We start from the raw sequence: 21,617 nt of genomic DNA on the forward strand, positions 1-21,617 counted from the left end.
ACTGGCAAATTTCAGATCGCTCAGACTTTCCCCCTAGGAGGAGTTCATTATAGATTTTGTACAGTTAACGCATGATGGCGCACTTCCTGTTGGGTTTAGAGCATGGCTGTGATTGACTTTTTTGTGTTCCCTGATGTGCTGCATATGCCTCCCAAATTTTGTAGGTCTTGACCAAATTCCCTCTGAGTTGGCCTAATACCACTTTTTAAAATTTTGTAGGGGGCGCTATGGAGCCATTTTTGCACATACCTCCACATGCCCGACAAAATATGAAATTTTTCGCCAGTTTTGATGTGTGTGCAAATTTTCATGACTTTTTGAGCATGTTTAGGCCCTCAAAATGCAGTTGTTCTGAGAGACAAATAATAATAATAATAATAATAATAAACCGTAGGGTTTCAATAGGGTCCTACGGCACCGTTGGTGCCTTGGACAGCCGGTGCCCTTGCACCGCCTGTCCTCGGCACCTCGGTGCTCGGACCCTAATAATAATATTAATTAAAGCTGCAAGCAGCGTTGAACGGGTCCTCGCATCCTTGCTGGTCGGCGACCCCAAGCATTTCCACCAGGCAATGCTACGACTGAGAGTGTATTTCGGCCCATGAATGTCACAAAGGCTGGATTCTGAGCACACAGGTCAAATTTCAGGCAGATTGGAGCATATACAGGCTATGAATGCAGCACTTTCTGTCCATCCACCACGTGGCGCTATCTCTTTGACTGTATAGTGGTCTATGAAACTCATCAGGACTGGACTCTGATCAAACATGTAAAGTTTGAGGCAGATTGCAGCATGTATAGGGGATTTACACAAGATGTCCTGCTTCATGGCGTAACATTAAAGTTCAGTTGGCCGCCATGGCCACGCCCTTTGAGTTTTATGAACAATTTTCGCAAATATTCAACCTGAAGGCGTGGAGTACATATTTTCCCAAATTCAGGTGTTTTGGGGGTATTGCCTGTGAGAAATGAATTGTTGAAAATGATCAAAAACACCAAAAATCTGATATTTAATTCAAAATAGCGGACATCCTGTTGGGTTTAGAGAATGACTCCAAGAGACTTTTTTGTTTGCACTGACGTGCTACGTATGCATGCCAAATTTCATAGTCATAGGTGAAACTCCCCGTGGAGGCTATTTTTAAAATGCTGTAGGGGGCGCTATGGTACATGCTGTGAATGTATTTTGGCCAATAAATGTGCTCAGGACGGGACTGTATTTAATCATGTGAGGTCTGAGGTAGATTGGAGTGTGCAGAGGATAGTGAGGTAGCACTTGATGTTCATGGCGAACCATCAAAATGCTGGAGGTCGCCATGTCCACACCCTTTGACTCTGGAAGAATCCTTTAATAACTTTTGATCAGGAGATCGTGTTGTATTTCCTGGTAAATTTGAGGTCTGTAGGAGTTAACCCCGAAGAGGAGTTCGCTCTCAAAAATTAAAATAATAGAGAAAATTTATCCACGTATTTCAAAATGGCAGACTGCCTGTTGAGTTTAGGGGATGGCTCCAAGAGGCTTTTTTGTGTGTGCTGGTGTGCTCTATAGGCCTCCCAAATTTTGTGGATCGAGGTGAAACATGCTGCCGGGGCTGTTTGTTAAACATACTGTAGGGGGCGCTATAGCACATGCCATGTAGAGATGCATACAGTGTTATTCCTTGAGACGACTGTGATGTGTGTGTAAATTTTAGTGAGCTGTTGAACATTCTCAGCCTGTCAAAAAGTACTTTGTTTGTCACAACAACAATACGTTGCCACGGCAACAGCATTTTATCAAATGCTAAAATTTTCACACTTTGGCATTGTCAGGGGGTGAAGACTGAGCTGACCAGTTTCCAGAAGGATATGACAAAGTTTGAAGCAATAATGCACGCAAATGTAATTTCTAAACTACTTGTTACCAATAGGTGTCGCTATGACTTTTTCTAAATTTTTCAGTGTGGATGTCCTCAAACTGGTTCAGGTGTCCAGCACATGAAGTTTGGGGCAGATAGGATCCTTTGCAGCTGAGATATGAACACTTCAATTTTCATGGCGAAACATCAAACTTTGCCGTCCCGCAGACACGCCTTTTTATGACACGTCACCATTTTTTCTGTGATTCATCATCAATGTGTTCAGGCTTATGTCGCCACATCTGAGGTGACTCTGAGCAACAGGCTAAGAATAGTACATGAAAGTGTAAAAAATGTCAAATTCTTGATACCACAAGGTGGCGCTGTGACTGTGAATGAATCTTGCTATATGGATGTCATCGAGGCAGGTCTGTGATCATACATGTAAAGTTTCATTCAGATTGGAGCATGTTCAGGAGAGTTAGACAGCATTTCCTGTTTCATGGCGAAGGATCAAATTTCGACAGGCCGCCACAACCACACCCTTTAACTATGGAGGAAGATTTTGATAACTTTTTCTCAGGAAGGCCGGCTGTATGTACTGGCCAAATTTCGGATCGCTAAGACTTTCCCCCGAGGAGGAGTTCATCATAGATTTTGTACAGTTAACGCATGATGGCACACTTCCTGTTGGGTTCAGAGCATGGCTGTCATTGACTTTTTTGTGTTTCCTCATGTGTTGCATATGCCTCCCAAATTTTTGTAGGTCCAGACCAAATTCCTTCTGAGTTGGCCTAATACCACTTTTTAAAATTTTGTAGGGGGCGCTATGGAGTCCTTTTTTGCACACACCTCCACATGCCCTACAAAATATGAAAATTTTCGCCAGTTTTGATGTGTGTGCAAATTTTCATGACTTTTTGAGCATGTTTAGGCCCTCAAAAATGCAGTTGTTCTGAGAGACAAATAATAATAATAATAATAATAATAATAATAATAATAATAAACCGTAGGGTTTCAATAGGGTCCTACGGCACCGTTGGTGCCTTGGACAGCCGGTGCCCTTGCACCGCCTGTCCTCGGCACCTCGGTGCTCGGACCCTAATAATAATTAAAGCTGCGAGCAGCGTTGAACGGGTCCTCGCATCCTTGCTGGTCGGCGACCCCAAGCATGTCCACCAGGCAATGCTACGACTGAGAGTATATTTAGGCCCACGGATGTCACAAAGGCTGGATTCTGAGCACACAGGTCAAATTTCAGGCAGATTGGATTATGTACAGGCTATTTATGCAGCACTTTCTGTCCATCCACCAGGTGGCGCTATCTGTGTTACTGTATATTGGTCTATGAAACTCATCAGGACTGGACTCTGATCAAACATGTTAAGTTTGAGGCAGATTGCAGCATGTACAGGGGATTTACATAAGACGTCCTGCTTCATGGCGTAACATTAAAGTTCAGTTGGCCGCCATGGCCATGGCCTTTGAGTTTTGTGAACAATTTTCACAAATACTCAACCTGAAGGCGTGTAGTATATATTGTCCCAATTTCAGATGTTTTGGAGCTATTGCCTGTGAGAAATGAATTGTTGAAAATGATCAAAAACACCAAAAATCTGACATTTAATTCAAAATAGCGGACTTCCTGTTGGGTTTAGAGAATGACTCCAAGAGACTTTTTTGTTTGCACTGACGTGCTACATATGCATGCCAAATTTCATAGTCATAGGTGAAAGTCTGTGTGAAGGCTATTTTTAAAAATTCTGTAGGGGGCGCTATGACACATACTGTGGATGTATTTTGGCCTATAAATGTGATCAGGACAGGACTGTGTTCAATCATGTGAGGTCTGAGGTAGACTGGAGCATGCAGAGGATAGTTAGATAGCACTTGATGTTTCATGGCAAACCATCAAAATTCTGGAGGTCGCCATGTCCACACCCTTTAACTCTGGAAGAATCTTTTAATAACTTTTGATCATAACATTGTGTTATATATCCTGGCAAAATTTCAGCTCTCAAGCAGTTAAACCCCAGGAGGAGTTCGCTCTCAAAAATTAAAAAAATAGAGAAAATTTGTCCACTTAATTCAAAATGGCGGACTTCCTGTTGGGTTTAGGGGATGGCTCCAAGAGGCTTTTTTGTGCGTTCTGATGTGCTCTATATGTCTCCCAAATTTTGAGGATGAAGGTGAAACGTGCTGCCGGGGCTGTTTATTAAACATACTGTAGGGGGCGCAATAGCACATGCCCTGCAGAGATGGACACATTCTTATTCCTGGAGACGACAGTGATGTGTGTGTAAATTTTGGTGAGCTGTTGAGCATTCTAAGCCTGTCAAAAAGTACTTTGTTTGTCACAAAACAACGCGTTGCCACGGCAACAGCATTTCATCAAATATCAAAATCTTCACACTGTGGTATTGTCTGGGGGTGAAGAATCAGCTGACCAATTTTCAGAATGATATGACAAAGTTTGGAGCAATGATGTGTGCAAATGTAATTTCTAAACTGCTTGTTACCAAGAGGTGGCGCTATGACTTTTTCTAAATTTTTCAGTGTGGATGTCCTCAAACTGGTTCTGGTGTCCAGCACATGAAGTTTGGGGCAGATAGGATCCTTTGCAGCTGAGATATGAACACTTCAATTTTCATGGCGAAACATCAAACTTTGCCGTCCCGCCACAGACACGCCTTTTCATCACACGTCACCATTTTTTCTGTGCTTCATCATCAATGTGTTCAGGCTTATGTCACAACATCTGAGGTGAATCTGAGCAACAGGCTAAGAATAGTACATGAAAGTCTAAAAAATGTCAAATTCTTGATACCACAAGGTGGCGCTGTGACTGTGAATGAATCTTGCTGTATGGATGTCATCGAGGCAGGTCTGTGATCATACATGTAAAGTTTCATTCAGATCGGAGCATGTTCAGGAGAGTTACACAGCATTTCCTGTTTCATGGCGAAGGATCAAATTTCGACAGGCCGCCACGACCACACCCTTTAACTATGGAGGAAGATTTTGATAACTTTTTCTCAGGAAGTTCTGCTGTATGTACTGGCAAAATTTCAGATCGCTCAGACTTTTCCCCGAGGAGGAGTTCATCATAGATTTTGTACAGTTAACGCATGATGGCGCACTTCCTGTTGGGTGTAGAGCATGGCTGTGATTGACTTTTTTGTGTTTCCTGATGTGCTGCATATGCCTCCCAAATTTTTTAGCTCTCGGCCAAATTCCCTCCGAGTTGGCCTAATACCACTTTTTAAAATTTTGTAGGGGGCGCTATGGAGCCATTTTGCCACACACCTCCACATGCCCTAAAAAATATGAAATTTTTCGCCAGTTCTGATGTGTGTGCAAATTTTCATGACTTTTCGAGCATGTTCAGGCCCTGAAAAATGCAGTTGTTTTGGCAGAATAATAATAATAATAATAATAATAATAATAATAATAATAATAATAATAAAAAACCCTAAGGTTCCAATTGGGTCCTTCGGCACCGTTGGTGCTCGGACCCTAATAATAAACCGTAGGGTTTCAATAGGGTCCTACGGCACCGTTGGTGCCTTGGACAGCCGGTGCCCTTGCACCGCCTGGCCTCGGCACCTCGGTGCTCGGACCCTAATAATAATAAAAAACCCTAAGGTTCCAATAGGGTCCTTCGGCACCGTTGGTGCTCGGACCCTAATAATAATAATAAGAAGAAGAAGAAACCGAGCAAATACAATAGGGTCTCGCCAGCTCCGCTGGCCTGCTTCGCTGGCTCGGTCCCTAATAATAATAACTAGACAAGTTAGCATTTTTCTTTTGATAACTTTTGTTTGGCTGTATATTCACTATAATCTGTCCAAATATGAAGCCAGAATATTGTACGGTTTCAGAGGAGATAATCTTTAAAGGGTTTTCATATTTTTTGTCATAGCGCCCCCTAGATTGAAGATAGCTCAAATCAGTCCAACAAGTTTGGTAGAGCTCGAGCAGACGAACGTGTGAGTGGTGGTTGCATGTCTCTACGACATTCCTGTGAGAAGAGCTGAGGTTATTTGGGATTTATACAGTTTTTTGTGTCCCTAGGTGGCGCCATAGAGTTTTTCCAGAATTTGTTTTCAGAATATTGAAATTTTCAGCAGACCGGACCTGTGTGCCAAATTTCAGCAAAATACATGCACTTTTAGGGGGTCAAATTAAGCGGAACATGGTTTCTGGTGAAGACAAACTTTGACAGCTTATTAAAGAAAAACTAGACAAGTTAGCCTTTTTCTTTTGATAACTTTTGTTTGGCTGAATATTCACTATAATCTGTCCAAATATGAAACCGGAATATTGAACGGTGTCGGAGGAGATAATCTTTAAAGGGTTTTCATATTTTGCGCTATAGCGCCCCCTACATTGACGATAGCTCAAATCAGTCCAACAGGTTTGGTCTAGCTTGAGCAGATGAACGCGTGAGTGGTGGTTGCATGTCTGTACGACATTCCTGTGCGAAGAGCTGAGGTTATTTGTGATTTATACAGATTTTTTTGTGTCTCTTGGTGGCGCTATAGAGTTTTTCCAGAATTTGTTTTCAGAATATTGAAATTTTCAGCAGACCGGACGTGCGTACCAAATTTCAGCAAAATACATGCATGTTTAGGGGGAAAAATTGAATCAAAACATGGTTTCAGGTGAAGACAAACTTTGACAGCTTATAAAAGAAAAACTAGACAAGTTAGCCTTTTTCTTTTGATAACTTTTGTTTGGCTGGATATTCACTATAATCTGTGAAAATATGACGCCAAAATATTGTACGGTTTTGGAGGAGATAATGTTTAAAGGGTTTTCATATTTTGGGTTATGGCGCCCCCAACATTGAAGATAGCTCAAATCGGTCAGACAGGTTTTCGTAGAGCTCGAGCGGACAAACGCGTGAGTGGCAGTTGCATGTCTGTACGACATTCCTGTGCGACGAGCTGTGGATTTTTGTGTTGGCCTTGTGATTTGTTGGCGTTTGTCGTGTACCTTGGTGGCGCTATAGAGTTTTTGCTGATTTTGTTTTCAGAATATCGAATTTTTCGCTTGACCCGACGGGCGTGCCAAATTTCATAAAAAGTTATGCACGTTTAGGGGGTCAAATTAAGGGAAACGTGCGGGGAAGAATAATAATTAAAGCTGCGAGCAGCGTTGGACGGGTCCTCGCATCCTTGCTGGTCGGCGACCCCAGGCATGTCCACCAGGCAATGCTGCGACAAAGTGTATTTAGGCTCATGGATGTAACGAGGACTGGATTCTGAGCACTCAGGTCAAATTTCAGACAGATTGGAGCATGTACAGACTATTTTTGCAGCACTTTGTGTCCATCCACCAGGTGGCACTATGTCTGTGACTGTATAGTGGTCTTTGAAACTCATCAGGCCTGGACTCTGAACAAACATGTAAAGTTTGAGGTAGATTACAGCATGTACACGGGATTTACACAAGACGTCCTGCTTCATGGCGTAACATTAAAGTTCAGTTGGCCGCCATGGCCATGCCCTTTGAGTTTTGTGAACAATTTTCGCAAATATGCAACCTGAAGGCGTTTCTTATATATTTTCCCAAATTCAGGTGTTTTGGAGTTATTGCCAGTGACAAATGAATTGTTGAAAATGACCAAAAACACCAAAAATCTGACATTTAATTCAAAATGGCTGACTTTCTTTTGTGTTTAGAGAATGACTCCAAGAGACTTTTTTGCTTGCACTGATGTGCTACATATGCATGCCAAATTTCATAGTCATAGGTGAAAGTCTGTGTGGAGGCTATTTTTTAAATTCTTTTAGGGGGCGCTATGGTAGATGCTGTGAATGTATTTTGGCCAATAAATGTGATCAGGACAGGACTGTGTTTAATCATGTGAGGTCTGAGGTAGATTGGAGCATGCAGAGGATAGTTAGGTAGCACTAGATGTTTCATGGCGAACCATCAAAATTCTGGAGGTTGCCATGTCCACACCCTTTGACTCTGGAAGAATCTTTGAATAACTTTTGATCATAACATCGTGTTGTATATCCTGGCAAAATTTCAGCTCTCCAGACCTTAACCCCGAGGAGGAGTTCACTCTCAAAAATGAAAAAAATACAGAAATTTTATCCACTTAATTCAAAATGGCGGACTTCCTGTTGAGTTTAGGGGATGGCTCCAAGAGGCTTTTTTGTGTGTCCTGGTGTGCTCTATAGGCCTCCCAAATTTTGTGGATGTCGGTGAAACATGCTGCCGGGGCTGTTTCTTAAACATACTGCAGGGGGCGCTATAGCACATGCCCTGCAGAGATGCATACAGTGTTATTCCTTGAGACGACTGTGATGTGTGTGTAAATTTTGGTGAGCTGTTGAACATTCTAAGCCTGTCAAAAAGTACTTTGTTTGTCACAAAAACAACGCGTTGCCACGGCAACAGCATTTCATCAAATATCAAAATCTTCACACTGTGGTATTGTCTGGGGGTGAAGAATTAGCTGACCAATTTTCAGAATGATATGACAAAGTTTGGAGCAATGATGTGTGCAAATGTAATTTCTAAACTGCTTGTTACCAAGAGGTGGCGCTATGACTTTTTCTAAATTTTTCAGTGTGGATGTCCTCAAACTGGTTCTGGTGTCCAGCACATGAAGTTTGGGGCAGATAGGATCCTTTGCAGCTGAGATATGAACACTTCAATTTTCATGGCGAAACATCAAACTTTGCCGTCCCGCCACAGACACGCCTTTTCATCACACGTCACCATTTTTTCTGTGCTTCATCATCAATGTGTTCAGGCTTATGTCACAACATCTGAGGTGAATCTGAGCAACAGGCTAAGAATAGTACATGAAAGTCTAAAAAATGTCAAATTCTTGATACCACAAGGTGGCGCTGTGACTGTGAATGAATCTTGCTGTATGGATGTCATCGAGGCAGGTCTGTGATCATACATGTAAAGTTTCATTCAGATCGGAGCATGTTCAGGAGAGTTACACAGCATTTCCTGTTTCATGGCGAAGGATCAAATTTCGACAGGCCGCCACGACCACACCCTTTAACTATGGAGGAAGATTTTGATAACTTTTTCTCAGGAAGGTCTGCTGTATGTACTGGCAAAATTTCAGATCGCTCAGACTTTTCCCCTAGGAGGAGTTCATCATAGATTTTGTACAGTTAACGCATGATGGCGCACTTCCTGTTGGGTGTAGAGCATGGCTGTGATTGACTTTTTTGTGTTTCCTGATGTGCTGCATATGCCTCCCAAATTTTTTAGCTCTCGGCCAAATTCCCTCCGAGTTGGCCTAATACCACTTTTTAAAATTTTGTAGGGGGGGCTATGGAGCCATTTTGCCACACACCTCCACATGCCCTACAAAATATGAAATTTTTCGCCAGTTCTGATGTGTGTGCAAATTTTCATGACTTTTCGAGCATGTTCAGGCCCTGAAAAATGCAGTTGTTTTGGCAGAATAATAATAATAATAAAAAAACCCTAAGGTTCCAATAGGGTCCTTCGGCACCGTTGGTGCTCGGACCCTAATAATAATAAGAAGAAACGAAGCAAATACAATAGGGTCTCGCCAGCTCCGCTGGCCAGCTCCGCTGGCTCGGTCCCTAATAATAATAATAAGAAACCGAGCAAATACAATAGGGTCTCGCTAGCTCCGCTGGCCAGCTCTGCTGGCCTGCTTCGCTGGCTCGGTCCCTAACTGAGGTTATTTGTGATTTTTGAAATTTTCGTGTCCCGAGGTGGCGCTAAAGAGTTTTTTCAGAATTTGTTTTCAGAATATTGAAATTTTCGCATGACCCGACGTGCATGCCAAATTTCATAAAAAGTTATGCACGTTTAGGGGGTCAAATTAAGGGAAACGTGTGGGGAAGAATAATAATAATAAGAAGAAATGAAGCAAATACAATAGGGTCTCGCCAGCTCCGCTGGCCTGCTCCGCTGGCCTGCTTCGCTGGCTCGGTCCCTAATAAGAAGAAATGAAGCAAATACAATAGGGACTCGCCAGCTCCGCTAGCCAGCTCTGCTGGAGTGCTCCGCTTGCTTGGTCCCTAATAAAAAACCCTAAGGTTCCAATACGGTCCTTCGGCACCGCTGGTGCCTTGGACAGCCGGTGCCCTTGCACCGCCTGTCCTCGGCACCTCGGTGCTCGGACTCTAATAATAAAGAAAAATAAAAAACCCTAAGGTTCCAATAGGGTCCTCGGCACCGCTGGTGCCTTGGCCAGTCGGTGCCCTTGCACCGCCTGTCCTCGGCACCCTCGGTGCTCGGACCCTAATAATAATAAAAAACCCTAAGGTTACAATAGGGTCCTACGGCACCGTTGGTGCCTTGGACAGCCGGTGCACTTGCACCGCCTGTCCTCGGCACCTCGGTGCTCGGACCCTAATAATAATAATAATAAAAAACCCTAAGGTTACAATAGGGTCCTACGGCACCATTGGTGCCTTGGACAGCCGGTGCACTTGCACCGCCTGTCCTCGGCACCTCGGTGCTCAGACCCTAATAAAAAACCCTAAGGTTCCAATAGGGTCCTAGGCACCGCTGGTGCCTTGCACAGTCGGTGCCCTTGCACCGCCTGTCCTCGGCACCCTCGGTGCTCGGACCCTAATAATAAAAAACCCAAAGGTTTCAATAGGGTCCTAGGCACCGCTGGTGCCTTGGACAGTCGGTGCCCTTGCACCGCCTGTCCTCGGCACCCTCGGTGCTCGGACTCTAATAATAATAATAATAATAATAATAATAAGAAGAAGTAGAAGAAACGAAGCAAATACAATAGGGACTCGCCAGCTCCGCTGGCCAGCTCCGCTGGCCTGCTCCGCTCGCTCGGTCCCTAATAATAATAAACGGAGCAAATACAATAGGGACTCGCCAGCTTCACTGGCTCGGTCCCTAATAAGAAACCGAGCAAATACAATAGGGTCTCGCCAGCTCCGCTGGCCAGCTCCGCTGGCCTGCTTCGCTGGCTCGGTCCCTAATAATAATAATAATAATAATAATAAGAAGAAGAAGAAGAAACGGAACAAATACAATAGGGACTCGCCAGCTCCGCTGGCTTGGTCCCTAATAAGAAACGGAGCAAATACAATAGGGATTCGCCAGCTCCGCTGGCTCGGTCCCTAATAAGAAACGGAGCAAATACAATAGGGATTCGCCAGCTCCGCTGGCCCGCTCCGCTGGCTCGGTCCCTAATAAGAAACGGAGCAAAAACAATAGGGACTCGCCAGCTTCGCTGGCTCGGTCCCTAATAAACCATCCATCCATCCATCTCCTGTGTGAGAATGCCCAAAAGCTGCCCCTGCTGATTTTTTCATTGATCTGTTATCCATTTTAATGATAGTGCCAGTCTCTCTTTATGGAAATAGCCCACCAAAACAAATGCACCTGTCACTTGGTAAATTACCCTTCATACAAGTAGCCAGTGTTTAACAACAAATTTTGAATTTCTTCTCTTTCACCAGGTTCCCAATGTTGAACATGTCCACCCCCAGTGAGCTGAAGTCTCCCTGTGTGACCCGTAATGGTATGGTGAAATTACCCCCTAGCCAGCCGAATGGTTTAGGCAGTGCAAGCATCACCAAAGGGACCCCTGCTGCCAAGAACCGTCTGTGTCAGTCCTCCTCGGTACCATCCATTCTGCCTCCTCCACCATCCTCCCTTCCGTACCACCACCACCATCACTTGGACGTCCCTGGCATGCCTCATGCTGCAGCCCCTCTGTTGGCCTCTGACCTTGAGCCTGGAATGCCGCTGGTGGGCTTGAAGCCATCTCTTCGTCAGCCTCCCCCTCTCACCCTACCTAAACCCATGGTGCTGGAGCGTCAGCTTGTCCTAGATGAGAAGCTGCTCAACCGACTGCTCTGGTACTTCACCACAGCTGAAAAATGTGTGCTGGCGCAGGTATGCAAGACATGGCGCAAGGTGCTGTACCAGCCCAAGTTCTGGGAGGGTGTGACCCCCATCTTGCATGCTAAGGAGCTATACACCCTGCTGCCCAATGGGGAGAAGGAGTTTGTCAGCCTGCAGGCCTTCGCCCTGCGTGGCTTCCAGTCTTTTTGCTTAGTGGGTGTGTCAGACCTCGACATTTGTGAATTCATTGACAACTACCCGCTGTCTAAGAAGGGTGTTCGCTCAGTCAGCCTCAAGAGGTCCACCATCACAGATGCTGGTTTGGAGGTAAGTCAGGAAGTGTTTGGCAGAGAATTTTCACTGATGCATATAGTAGGTGATTCAAAGTCCCAGGGATAGGGTTTGTAGCTATATCAGTATTTCTGTATTGGGTTTTTATTTGATGGACTGCTTCTGTTTTCATTTTTGTTGTTGATAGACACTTAACGCTGCCTCTGTATTTACCTGTTGACTTGATGAATTTAGTCTTAATTTTTCCAAAGCGTCATGTCATTCTACCACTGTTTTGAGTTTCACTTGTGAAAACAAACACTGTTTTTATTCAAACAAGTGAAATTTGTATTCAGGTATGCTTTTCATTTTGCCTTCAGCGTTTTAGTTGTCAACGGAATTCAACATTTCCCACCAGATATCACAGTTAAAATGTGTTCTGCTTGTGTAAGACTTGTTTCTTAGTCGTCTTTTAATATGTTTCATATATGTAATGAGTGAGTTCTATTTCTTTGATTCATAATTTCAAACACATTTTTAATTCAAATAAAAAGGATAAAAAACACTAAAAAGAATAACAACTGAGCAGGAGCAGATCAGTGAATTACTGCAGTGGAAATGCACTTTTTGATGAATTTACCCGAACAGCCATTAAGTTACAGATAATCTTAGATAGGGTCATCAGTAGCAACTGGATGATTATTTGAGGCTGTCATAATTTGAATACTCGCGCTTAGAAGAGAATTTATTGTGCTCGTGGTCAGAACCATCTTTGGTGGAATCGACACTGTTCTTCTGAGGTACACATTAGAGAACCAGCAAAATGCAGAGTCACTCTCCCTCTAAATTTAATTTGAAAAACGGCTGAAGCAGTTAACTTTTTGTCTGGTTTCAGTTATGTAGCAGTTTATAAAATTTGTTACACAATGTTGGAGACCGTTTTAAGATTATTATTTACCATTTATTTTGTCTTGTAATCCATTCGTGTCTGCCATGGTATTGTATTCCGAAAAACAAAAAGGCATAATGTTTGGAGAGTACCTCTCTATTGGCTCTTACTTACATACTTGCTAGGCTGCTATTCTGGGATGAGTGAATGGTTGCCATGGAGAAAGCTTGAGTTGTTTGCTGCACTATGGACTTTCCTGTTTTAGATTGCTGATTTTTTTTGTCTTGTCATTTTGTTGTACATTTTAAAAGAAAACTCATGTTCATAAAAGGAGGAAATGCAAAAATTAGTCATGATAAACACTTTAAAAAAGTAGAACAGATATTTATTCTCTTAGAGTGTAGAGACCAAATGTGTAATTGAAACTGGGAAATTATCCACTTAGTTCAGTATCACAACCTGCTTCATTCACAATAGTTTACTGCAGTTCATTTTCATTAAATTCCAGCAGTATATTGCAATGGTGGTTTTATCTGAAGAACAAGTTAAAACTTATGTGGCGCATTGTTGATAGTATTGTGCACGCTTAATTTTCTTATCAACTTTTTGGCATTTTTTTTTCCTGTAGTCACAGCACTGACCTGGAGTAATAAATTTGTATATTCATATAATATGGCCTGTAGTAAAAACTTGATTGTTGCTGTGGACAAGGTAATAACTGACGATTGTAAGTGACTTGTTGCCTAGACATTTATTTTATTATACATTAAAGGGAATAGGGTGTCTAGCTTTAATTTCTGTCAGCTTTTCATTTATTGAGATTGTGATTAGCATACACAAACATGAGTACCAGAGAACTGAAGATAACAGAGGAGCCACCCATCTGTAAGAACAGAAAACAAACAAGAAAAGAACACAAAAGGGATTCATCAAATATAGCATTGTGCAAAGTTCTTAAAAACAGAAATCACTTACATGTTGTCCATAGGAAACAACAGCTGATGATTGTCAGAGCTGTTAACAGCATTCTTAGAGCTCTTAAGAAGACAGTTTTTACAGGATTTGGACAGCAGAATTGCAGATTATACAGCAAAATGCAAACCTCTTTTCAGCAGCAAAAATCTGAAGAAATTAAACCATTTCAGATTTTGTCTATATGTATATACTGCAGAGATATTCAGACTTGTTAAATTATTAGATAGTGGTTGGAAAAAATGTTGAATACAGCTCCATATGCTGATTACAAAATGGTACAACTATGAGAATTAACTTTAAATGAGTTTATGGGTTGAATTAAATGTAATTACGAAAGAGTCTACTTAAAATAGTATTTTGGATCGTACTGTGATCCTCACATTCTTTAACAGTACTGGTGGCTGGCTGTTATTTTGCAGGTCATGTTGGAGCAAATGCAAGGCCTGATGCACCTTGAGCTGTCAGGGTGCAACGACTTCACAGAGGCTGGTCTATGGTCCAGTCTCAATGCCCGGCTAACTTCCCTCAGCGTCAGTGACTGCATCAATGTGGCAGATGATGCCATTGCTGCTATCTCACAGCTCTTACCCAACCTATCAGAGTTAAGCCTGCAGGCCTACCATGTCACTGATACGGCCATGGCTTATTTTACAGCCAAACAGGTAGGATGTTAAAAGAAGAGGTAACAACTTGATACTTTACTGTATTCATTCCCCATATTTTTAATGATGGGTTACATTATTAAAGGGTTAATGATAGTAGGGTTAGTTATGTAAAGACAAAAACAAAATGGCAGCTTTTTGTTGTTGTCCAGCAAAAACAAAATGTTCCCTTAAGCTCCACACTGCTTTTTAGTCTTTCCGTCATGTGGAACATTTCAGTGTGAGGACAGAGATCCTATTTATTGGCCACTGATGACTGATTTATAGCAAAAATAAAATTACGGTTTGGATAACAAGCATCTCTTCTGATGGTCTCCTGATGTAAAATTATGCAAATTAACACTCTGATATGTGATTTGATATGTACTATATGAATCAGTCAAATAAACTTTGTGCCAGACAGTTGATTCAGCCTCAACAGGAGGGGAGCAGATATAGAGAAAGTTGTTAGCGAAAGTGACCAGATTTGTTTCCTGGACTAATGATACGTGTCCATTGGATCCGTTTTGCCGGCATATAAACACGCTGCTTCTGAAAACTGCCCATCACTAGCCGGCCACATGACAACGCTTTCAGCTTTCCGGTAGCTGCATTGGAACAACATTGTTGCTCAGGTGCAAACTTTCTCTTAGTATAAAAACAGTTCAGCGAGAAGTGTTTCTGAAAGCATTTGAGACGAAAAATAAGCTGTGCATTAGCTGAATCTGTCTTTGTTTTAGTAATTACGACGGCTAGTTTAGATGTTTCAGTGTTTCCTCTACATTCATTCAGGAGCGGCGGGCCGCCATTCCTAAATCCTAGCCGCCGCTCCTTCAAATTTCTCTCTTTGTTTTTTATTGTTGCAAATACTCCACCGCCCCATCTCCACCTACACAACAGAGTCCTGTACTGTGTCGGGTACTCGTGAGTACTAAGGTAAAAAATAGAGATAATTATTTTGCTCAGTATCTACTCTTTGATACGTCGGGTTATTACAACATTCATTTCTCGCGAGAGCGCGGTCTTGAAAGTGACATCACGTCAAGCACCCAGACAGCAGGTCAGAGAGTCAGTAGTATCATCTTGGAAAATAGGGCAACGACTTACCAGACAAAAATTATTAGCTTAACATAACTCACTAGATTTTACAAGTTAAATAGACATTCACAAAATATTGCTGACCAGCTAACGTTACGTAACATATCGGTAGTTTCAGTTAATTAGGCCTGGTGCCAACTCAGTCTCGCTAACATGAGTAAACTAATTGATAGCATTAAGCTAATATCTACACGCCATGATGTAACCACTGACTGCGTTTTCAGATGAGCTTCTTCAAACGGTTCCATTTATTTTATTTTTAATTTTTTACATTCAGCCATTAAAAGTCTATTTTCAACTGGCCATTTAATAAATCAGTTGTAAAAGTAAAATCTGCAGTCAAATGTAATTTGTTTATGCCGCCACGGCTCTCCGGAAAGCCTGCCACCGCTGTTTAAAAAAATCCTACAGGAAATACTGTGTTTAATGAAAGTTTTTGCGATGTGTCAGACCTCTGTTCACAGAACCAAATTTGCATAAAGTAGAAGTCAAGTCTACTTTATGCAAATAAGCTCCAGGGAGACACGCCGGATCACAGCTCAAAATGCACCACAATGAAACCAGCATGAAACATAGTGCGTTTCACATAGACAATGAATGGGATTCAGGAAATTGACGGATCAAGTGGACACGTGCATCAGTTACTTTGATGACTGAAAAAGAAATAAAATGGTCTGGGCTGTAAAAGTTCACAGCTTCCCTTGATTCTGGGTTAACAAATTCTGTCAACTATGGATAAGGTTTAGGTGGCTAGGAAATTAAAGTAAAGGTAATTAAAGAAGGAATTATTGAAAATGTTGACATAATTAACTCTGAGCATATACTGTGTACTAAGGAAACTGGTTTCAATATTAGTCACAATGTGCGGAAGACCAAGAAATGATGTTCGGTTGGTTTGATCCCCCCAAAAAATGACATTCCACTTAAACAGTTCTTTATTGCCTCTCGACGATCTCTTCACTTTGTTACATATTTCATATGCACGGGGAATGCCCCCCCTCCATTCATCAGGGTATGTGGATTTTTCTTTTAAGACACACCAACTTGCCCTTACAGTTTGCCTATACAACATCTGTGGTGGTGTGAATTCACTGTTTGTTTGATCTCCGCCACAATCAGGATACAATGTGACTCTCCATACTACTTTCAAAATGAGCTTTGTGTATGTGCGTAGGTTACAGCATATATCTACTTAACTGTTTCTTTGTTTAGATATTGTTAGATTTATTTCTTTGGCTCTCCAGCTCCTGACGCTGTGATTTCCAATACTAGCATATTGCTCACGGTTTCTTGAACTGACATGCTCGGTGGGGCCCGTGCTCTGTGCCGACTTCCATCTCGGCTAACAAAAACTCTATTCTAACCAGATCAAGCCGGCATCCCTCTGAAAAGTGTTCATTATGTCTGTCATTCCATACAGCGTATTGCTCAGAGGTTCGCTAACTGATGCGCTCAGTTGGATTCCTGCTGAGTGCCAACTTCCAGACACAGGAAAGTTATTATTGTGCATTGGACATATTTTTTAGAGCCGTCACCAGCAAGGGACAGGAGGATGAGCAGCTATTAAAGTTTAGAGGTCCTCAAAGGGCCCTTTTCCTACTTTACAATCCCCAGAATCCGGCTAGCCAGACTCTCTACATCCTGCAGCTGCAGTTCCCAATATCAACGCATTGCTTGCGGGCTTGTGAGCTAACATGCCTGGCTGGCCTCATGAGTGTAGACTTTACATCAGCTAACAGCAGTAAAAGAAAAAAACTCTGTTCCTGCCCAGTTGAACCAACGTTCTTTGAAAAAAGAAAGGCATGACTGTGATTCCTATGAAGCATATTGCTTGCAGCTTCTTAAGCTAACAAACTAGGTGGGATCCCTGCTGAGTGCATGAGGACACTTTCCTTTGCCCTTGTTGACATCTTTGAAATAGCCAGCTGCTTCAGCTGCATTTCCCCCTGCCAGCATATGGCTCATTTTGAGAGCCAATTCAATTCAGTTTTATTTATGTAGCGCCAATTACAGTCAAATTGTCTCAAGATGCTTTACAGAACCCATATGCCTAACCCCCAGAGCAAGCCCCAAGGCGACAGTGGCAAACAGTCCAGCATCTCTTTGCCAGCACCAGCATGCCTCTCGTGGCAGTTTAACATTATAAAGTTTAGACTCTGGCCATCCCAGGTGACAACATTTCTGAGCATGGTTCGAGACTTGAGGAGGGAGATTAATGTCCTGGCTCCAAAAAGGTGACAGACCTTCTAAATCAACCTCAGTTTCTTTTTTCTCTGGTTTCACTGGACTATAGTGGTGGTTTTTCAGGGGACTTCCTAACGATCTGCTCGGGAAGGGATTAAGCCAACATAGAGCAAAGCAAATGCTCCAGGATCTGTGATCTATTGTCGTGTGGTCTTCACAGGATCCTTCCCAGTAAGCTGGAACATGGTCTATGTTGTCTGTGGGGTCAAGGGCCTCTGGATCTGCTGTTGCTCTCTGGTAGTTCCTGCCAAAATTGTAATGTCACAATGTAATTTCCAGGAAAGACAGCACAATGACTGTAGTGGCTATCAATAGGTAGGTTGGCAATCACACTGTGGCAGAGGGTTCACCCCCTCTTCTGATTACTCAGTCACATGTGCTGAAAACTCTGAACACAGCAGCAGGAATCATGTCAAGAGGAAGTCCACACCCAGGCGAGTGGCGACTCCATCGTCAGGGGGTTAAGGAGACTTGGTGGACTTAGAGACTTTGGTAAGGCAAAGTTTTAACCTTTTCAACTCCAGAGAGTTGGCACATTGTCTTTTTCATTATGGGATGATGATGATCATGTCGAGGCTGAGGTTTTGAATTGAACCCAAAGTGAGGACACGGGGTAGCAGGCGGAGGCCGTTCAAATTTAACAAAGGAGTTTTATTACAAGAATAACTAAACAATAAACAGAACAGAGTGAACTGAGCAAGCCAAACTCTAGTCAAAGAACCAAAGAGCTAACAAAGAAGTGGACTCAAAACTAACAAGAGGTTCTTCAGATACACTCCTTTTATGCTCCTTCAGCCGCTTCTTCCAAGGATTCAGGCAGAGGAAGTGAGGCTGATTGTAGTGGCACCTCTTTGCCACGGTCCCAGTGATTCCACGTCTCAAATGGGATGCTTGGAAGCTTCCACTTTGGAGAAGACTTGCCATCTCTGGTCAGCGAAACGCTATTCCATCCTTTCCTGGTTGTGCTCAGATTGATGACCTGGCTGCTGAGATTGGGTGCAGAGTCCACTCATCAGTGGAGGATTGGACCAGGCCCCTGTTGACCTTCATTGTCTCCCTTGGTAAGCTTAACAGCTTGCAAGTTGATCTGAGTGGCCACTTTGGTCACAGGCTTGGCCTTTTCCTTTTGACCTTTAACGGTGTCACTGAGGTCAGTTTTGCATCTTGCAGACTGACCTAAGCAGCCTCTCTGTCTCTCAGGGTTGCTCTTTGCGTCATGCAGGGCTTTATTATCTAAATAATGTACATTTGCAAATAGTTGTCATATCAGTGGTTGTGCTGCCCCATCTCCTTGCAGAGTGCCTTAAAGAGTTACCTCATACATATGAAATCTGTAACAGAGTGGAGATATTGTCTTGACACAGAGACCATATGGTCATATTGTAATCTTGGTTCTCTATGTGAAGAGATTGTCCATCCAGCTCTCTTTGGCCACTCGGTGACACAATTTGATCAAACTATCAGTGAATTCGCATCTGCACAGGTGCTTTATAGGAAGAAGAAATATCCATGCATGCTGAACAGCATATGTACATATGTAAAATGTAACAGAGTGGCAAGACAGTCTCTTGACTCACACAGAACCAAAGTTACAATGTAAATGTACAGTCTAACCAGTCTTAAGCCCTATTCGCATGGGATTAGTATTATCTGGGGACCTCTGGTGATTTGTAATAAATGCAGAGGATGTTGATGATCTTAATCCTGTGCAAATGCACCGTGTCAGTGATTGGCAAAGTAATAATTTCCCCACAAATTACCTACTATATTTCGCCAAACACCGATGTCCCGGGACAGTACTAGTCCTGTGCGAATCTGCATCTCGGTGACAGGGGGGTATTTTAGTTGCTTTTTTTTTATTGCACATCTTTTTCTGCATCTTTCTCGGTTGAATTATGGAGGCAGCGGTGGAAATTATTGACAGCATTTTAGGAGCAAATGTAGGAGTAGACCTATACACAACAGGCCTGTGGATCATTCACAGAAACGGCAAAATCAGATCAGCAAAAAGAGGGAAATTTGGAAGGATATAGAGATGGATGACATGGTAGCAGCGTGCGGTAAGAAACATTTTTCTCGGCCTATTTTTCAACAGACTTAATACAAATGCCCCGACAGCCCGACAACGCTGCCCGTTGCTATCAACAAGCTGCTTTAACATATTTACTGTTGTCATGACGACTACATACCACATTAAAAGTAGGGCTGCAACTAGCGACGCGTCGACGAATCGTCTGAGCATGATACGTCATCAAAAGCGGAAGTGAACGCGCAATGCAACACAAATCGCCGTCCGACCGGAGCGCGGAACACAGACGGACATCGGCGCTGCATCGCACGATGCAGCACAGAACACGGACACGGACGGACATCGGCGCTGCATCGTGCGATGCAGGTCTGCCGATGTCCGTCCGTGTTCCGCGCTCCCGTCCAATGGAGTTTTTTTTTTTTCGGACGGTGATTTCTGTTGCGTTGTGCGCTCACTTCCACTTTTGATGACGTATCGTGCTCAGACTGGGGACGTGCATCGACGCGTCGTTAGTTGCAGCCCTAATTAAAAGTGATAATTTTAACCCGAACCACAAGCTTTCCATAAACCAACCAAGATAACCAACAAAGTGGTTTTTGTGTCCAAACCGAACGAGACGCTATAACAATAGCATTGTTACAACATAGGCTTTTAATGTTTATTCGCGTGACCATTGTCTGTATTTTTAGAAAAAAAATTTTTTTACATGTAGTGGCCATAGTGGCCATGTTGCACATGAACGTGACAACAGCAGATGTTGCAACTTGCACAGATTTAACATCATATCTGGGCTGTAATGTCAGTAAATTTGAGTAAAATACAGACTTCACTTATCCCATGCGCATGCACTGCGAGAAAGACAGACATCCTGTGGTAATTCACAAATTACCAGAGGTCCCCAGGTAATACTAATTCCATGCGAATAGGGCTTTAAAGACCAACTTGTAATTAACTTGTTGACTTGAGAGAGAGAGAGCAATCTCAATATCAAAATCTCATTTTAATATTAAGGTTGCATCCTGCAATTTTTTTAGGATTTTTTTTTATTGATTTTGAGAAACCATATGACATGGCTGGTCACTGTAGATCCCTCAACATTGAAAAGACTGCAATACACTATATTGTCTTTTTATTATGTAAAGCTGTAACTCAAAGAACTCTGTGCGAATAAATACTCTGAGTAGCCTGTAGTGAACTCATCTGTAATAATAAAGCAGCCCCAGGTTGCTTTATTATTACAATTTCTTTTTTTGCGATTGCATATAAAGAATAATAACTGGAATACCTTTGCAGGGTTACACCACCCACACTCTGCGGCTTCACTCCTGCTGGGAGATAACCAATCATGGTGTGGTGAACATGGTTCACAGTCTTCCTAACCTGACTGCCCTCAGCCTCTCTGGCTGCTCCAAGATCACTGATGATGGCGTGGAGCTGGTTGCTGAGAACCTGCGTAAGCTCCGCAGCCTGGATTTGTCCTGGTGCCCTCGGATCACTGACATGGCCCTGGAGTACATTGCCTGTGATCTGCATAAACTGGAAGAATTGGTGCTGGACAGGTCAGTCTTGTTTGTGATACTGTGCTTTCAAACTTAAAAATCTGTACTTAACGAGATAATTGACAAAATAAAAGCAGAAGGTATCTAGTAAAAGGTATTATCAAAATACATGAATTCAGTTTGATATAATATAGTGGATGCAACATTAAATTGTCAAACCTCTGCTTCAATTTATGTCATCTTACTTCTGAACTTTAAAAATGTGAGAGCTCCATATAGATCTTTTAACACACACTTTAA

At 42.6% G+C, this 21,617-nt stretch overlaps 2 protein-coding genes across 7 annotated transcripts in view; one reads left to right on the forward strand and one right to left on the reverse strand.

Moving 5' to 3' along the window:
• fbxl16 (F-box and leucine-rich repeat protein 16) overlaps positions 1 to 21,617 on the forward strand; it is a 158,251-nt gene that overhangs the window by 78,252 nt on the left and 58,382 nt on the right. For 5 of the 6 annotated variants that reach the window (XM_051941303.1, XM_051941304.1, XM_051941302.1 and 2 more), the window contains 3 exons: positions 11,285 to 11,999; positions 14,226 to 14,468; positions 21,112 to 21,377. In XM_051941303.1, coding sequence (XP_051797263.1) covers positions 11,292 to 11,999; positions 14,226 to 14,468; positions 21,112 to 21,377 — 1,217 coding nt within the window. In that variant the 5' untranslated portion in view covers positions 11,285 to 11,291. The remainder of the gene's footprint in view (positions 1 to 11,284; positions 12,000 to 14,225; positions 14,469 to 21,111; positions 21,378 to 21,617) is intronic. The other variant, XM_051941306.1, reaches the window with a different exon arrangement.
• nbr1b (NBR1 autophagy cargo receptor b) overlaps positions 20,924 to 21,617 on the reverse strand; it is a 609,335-nt gene continuing 608,641 nt past the window's right edge. Inside the window, exon 25 of the transcript XR_007938740.1 lies at positions 20,924 to 20,934. The gene's annotated coding sequence lies outside the window, so the exon portion shown is untranslated. The remainder of the gene's footprint in view (positions 20,935 to 21,617) is intronic.

Source organism: Acanthochromis polyacanthus, chromosome 21 (genome assembly GCF_021347895.1).
Source record: "Acanthochromis polyacanthus isolate Apoly-LR-REF ecotype Palm Island chromosome 21, KAUST_Apoly_ChrSc, whole genome shotgun sequence".
Taxonomy (NCBI): Eukaryota; Metazoa; Chordata; class Actinopteri; family Pomacentridae; genus Acanthochromis; species Acanthochromis polyacanthus.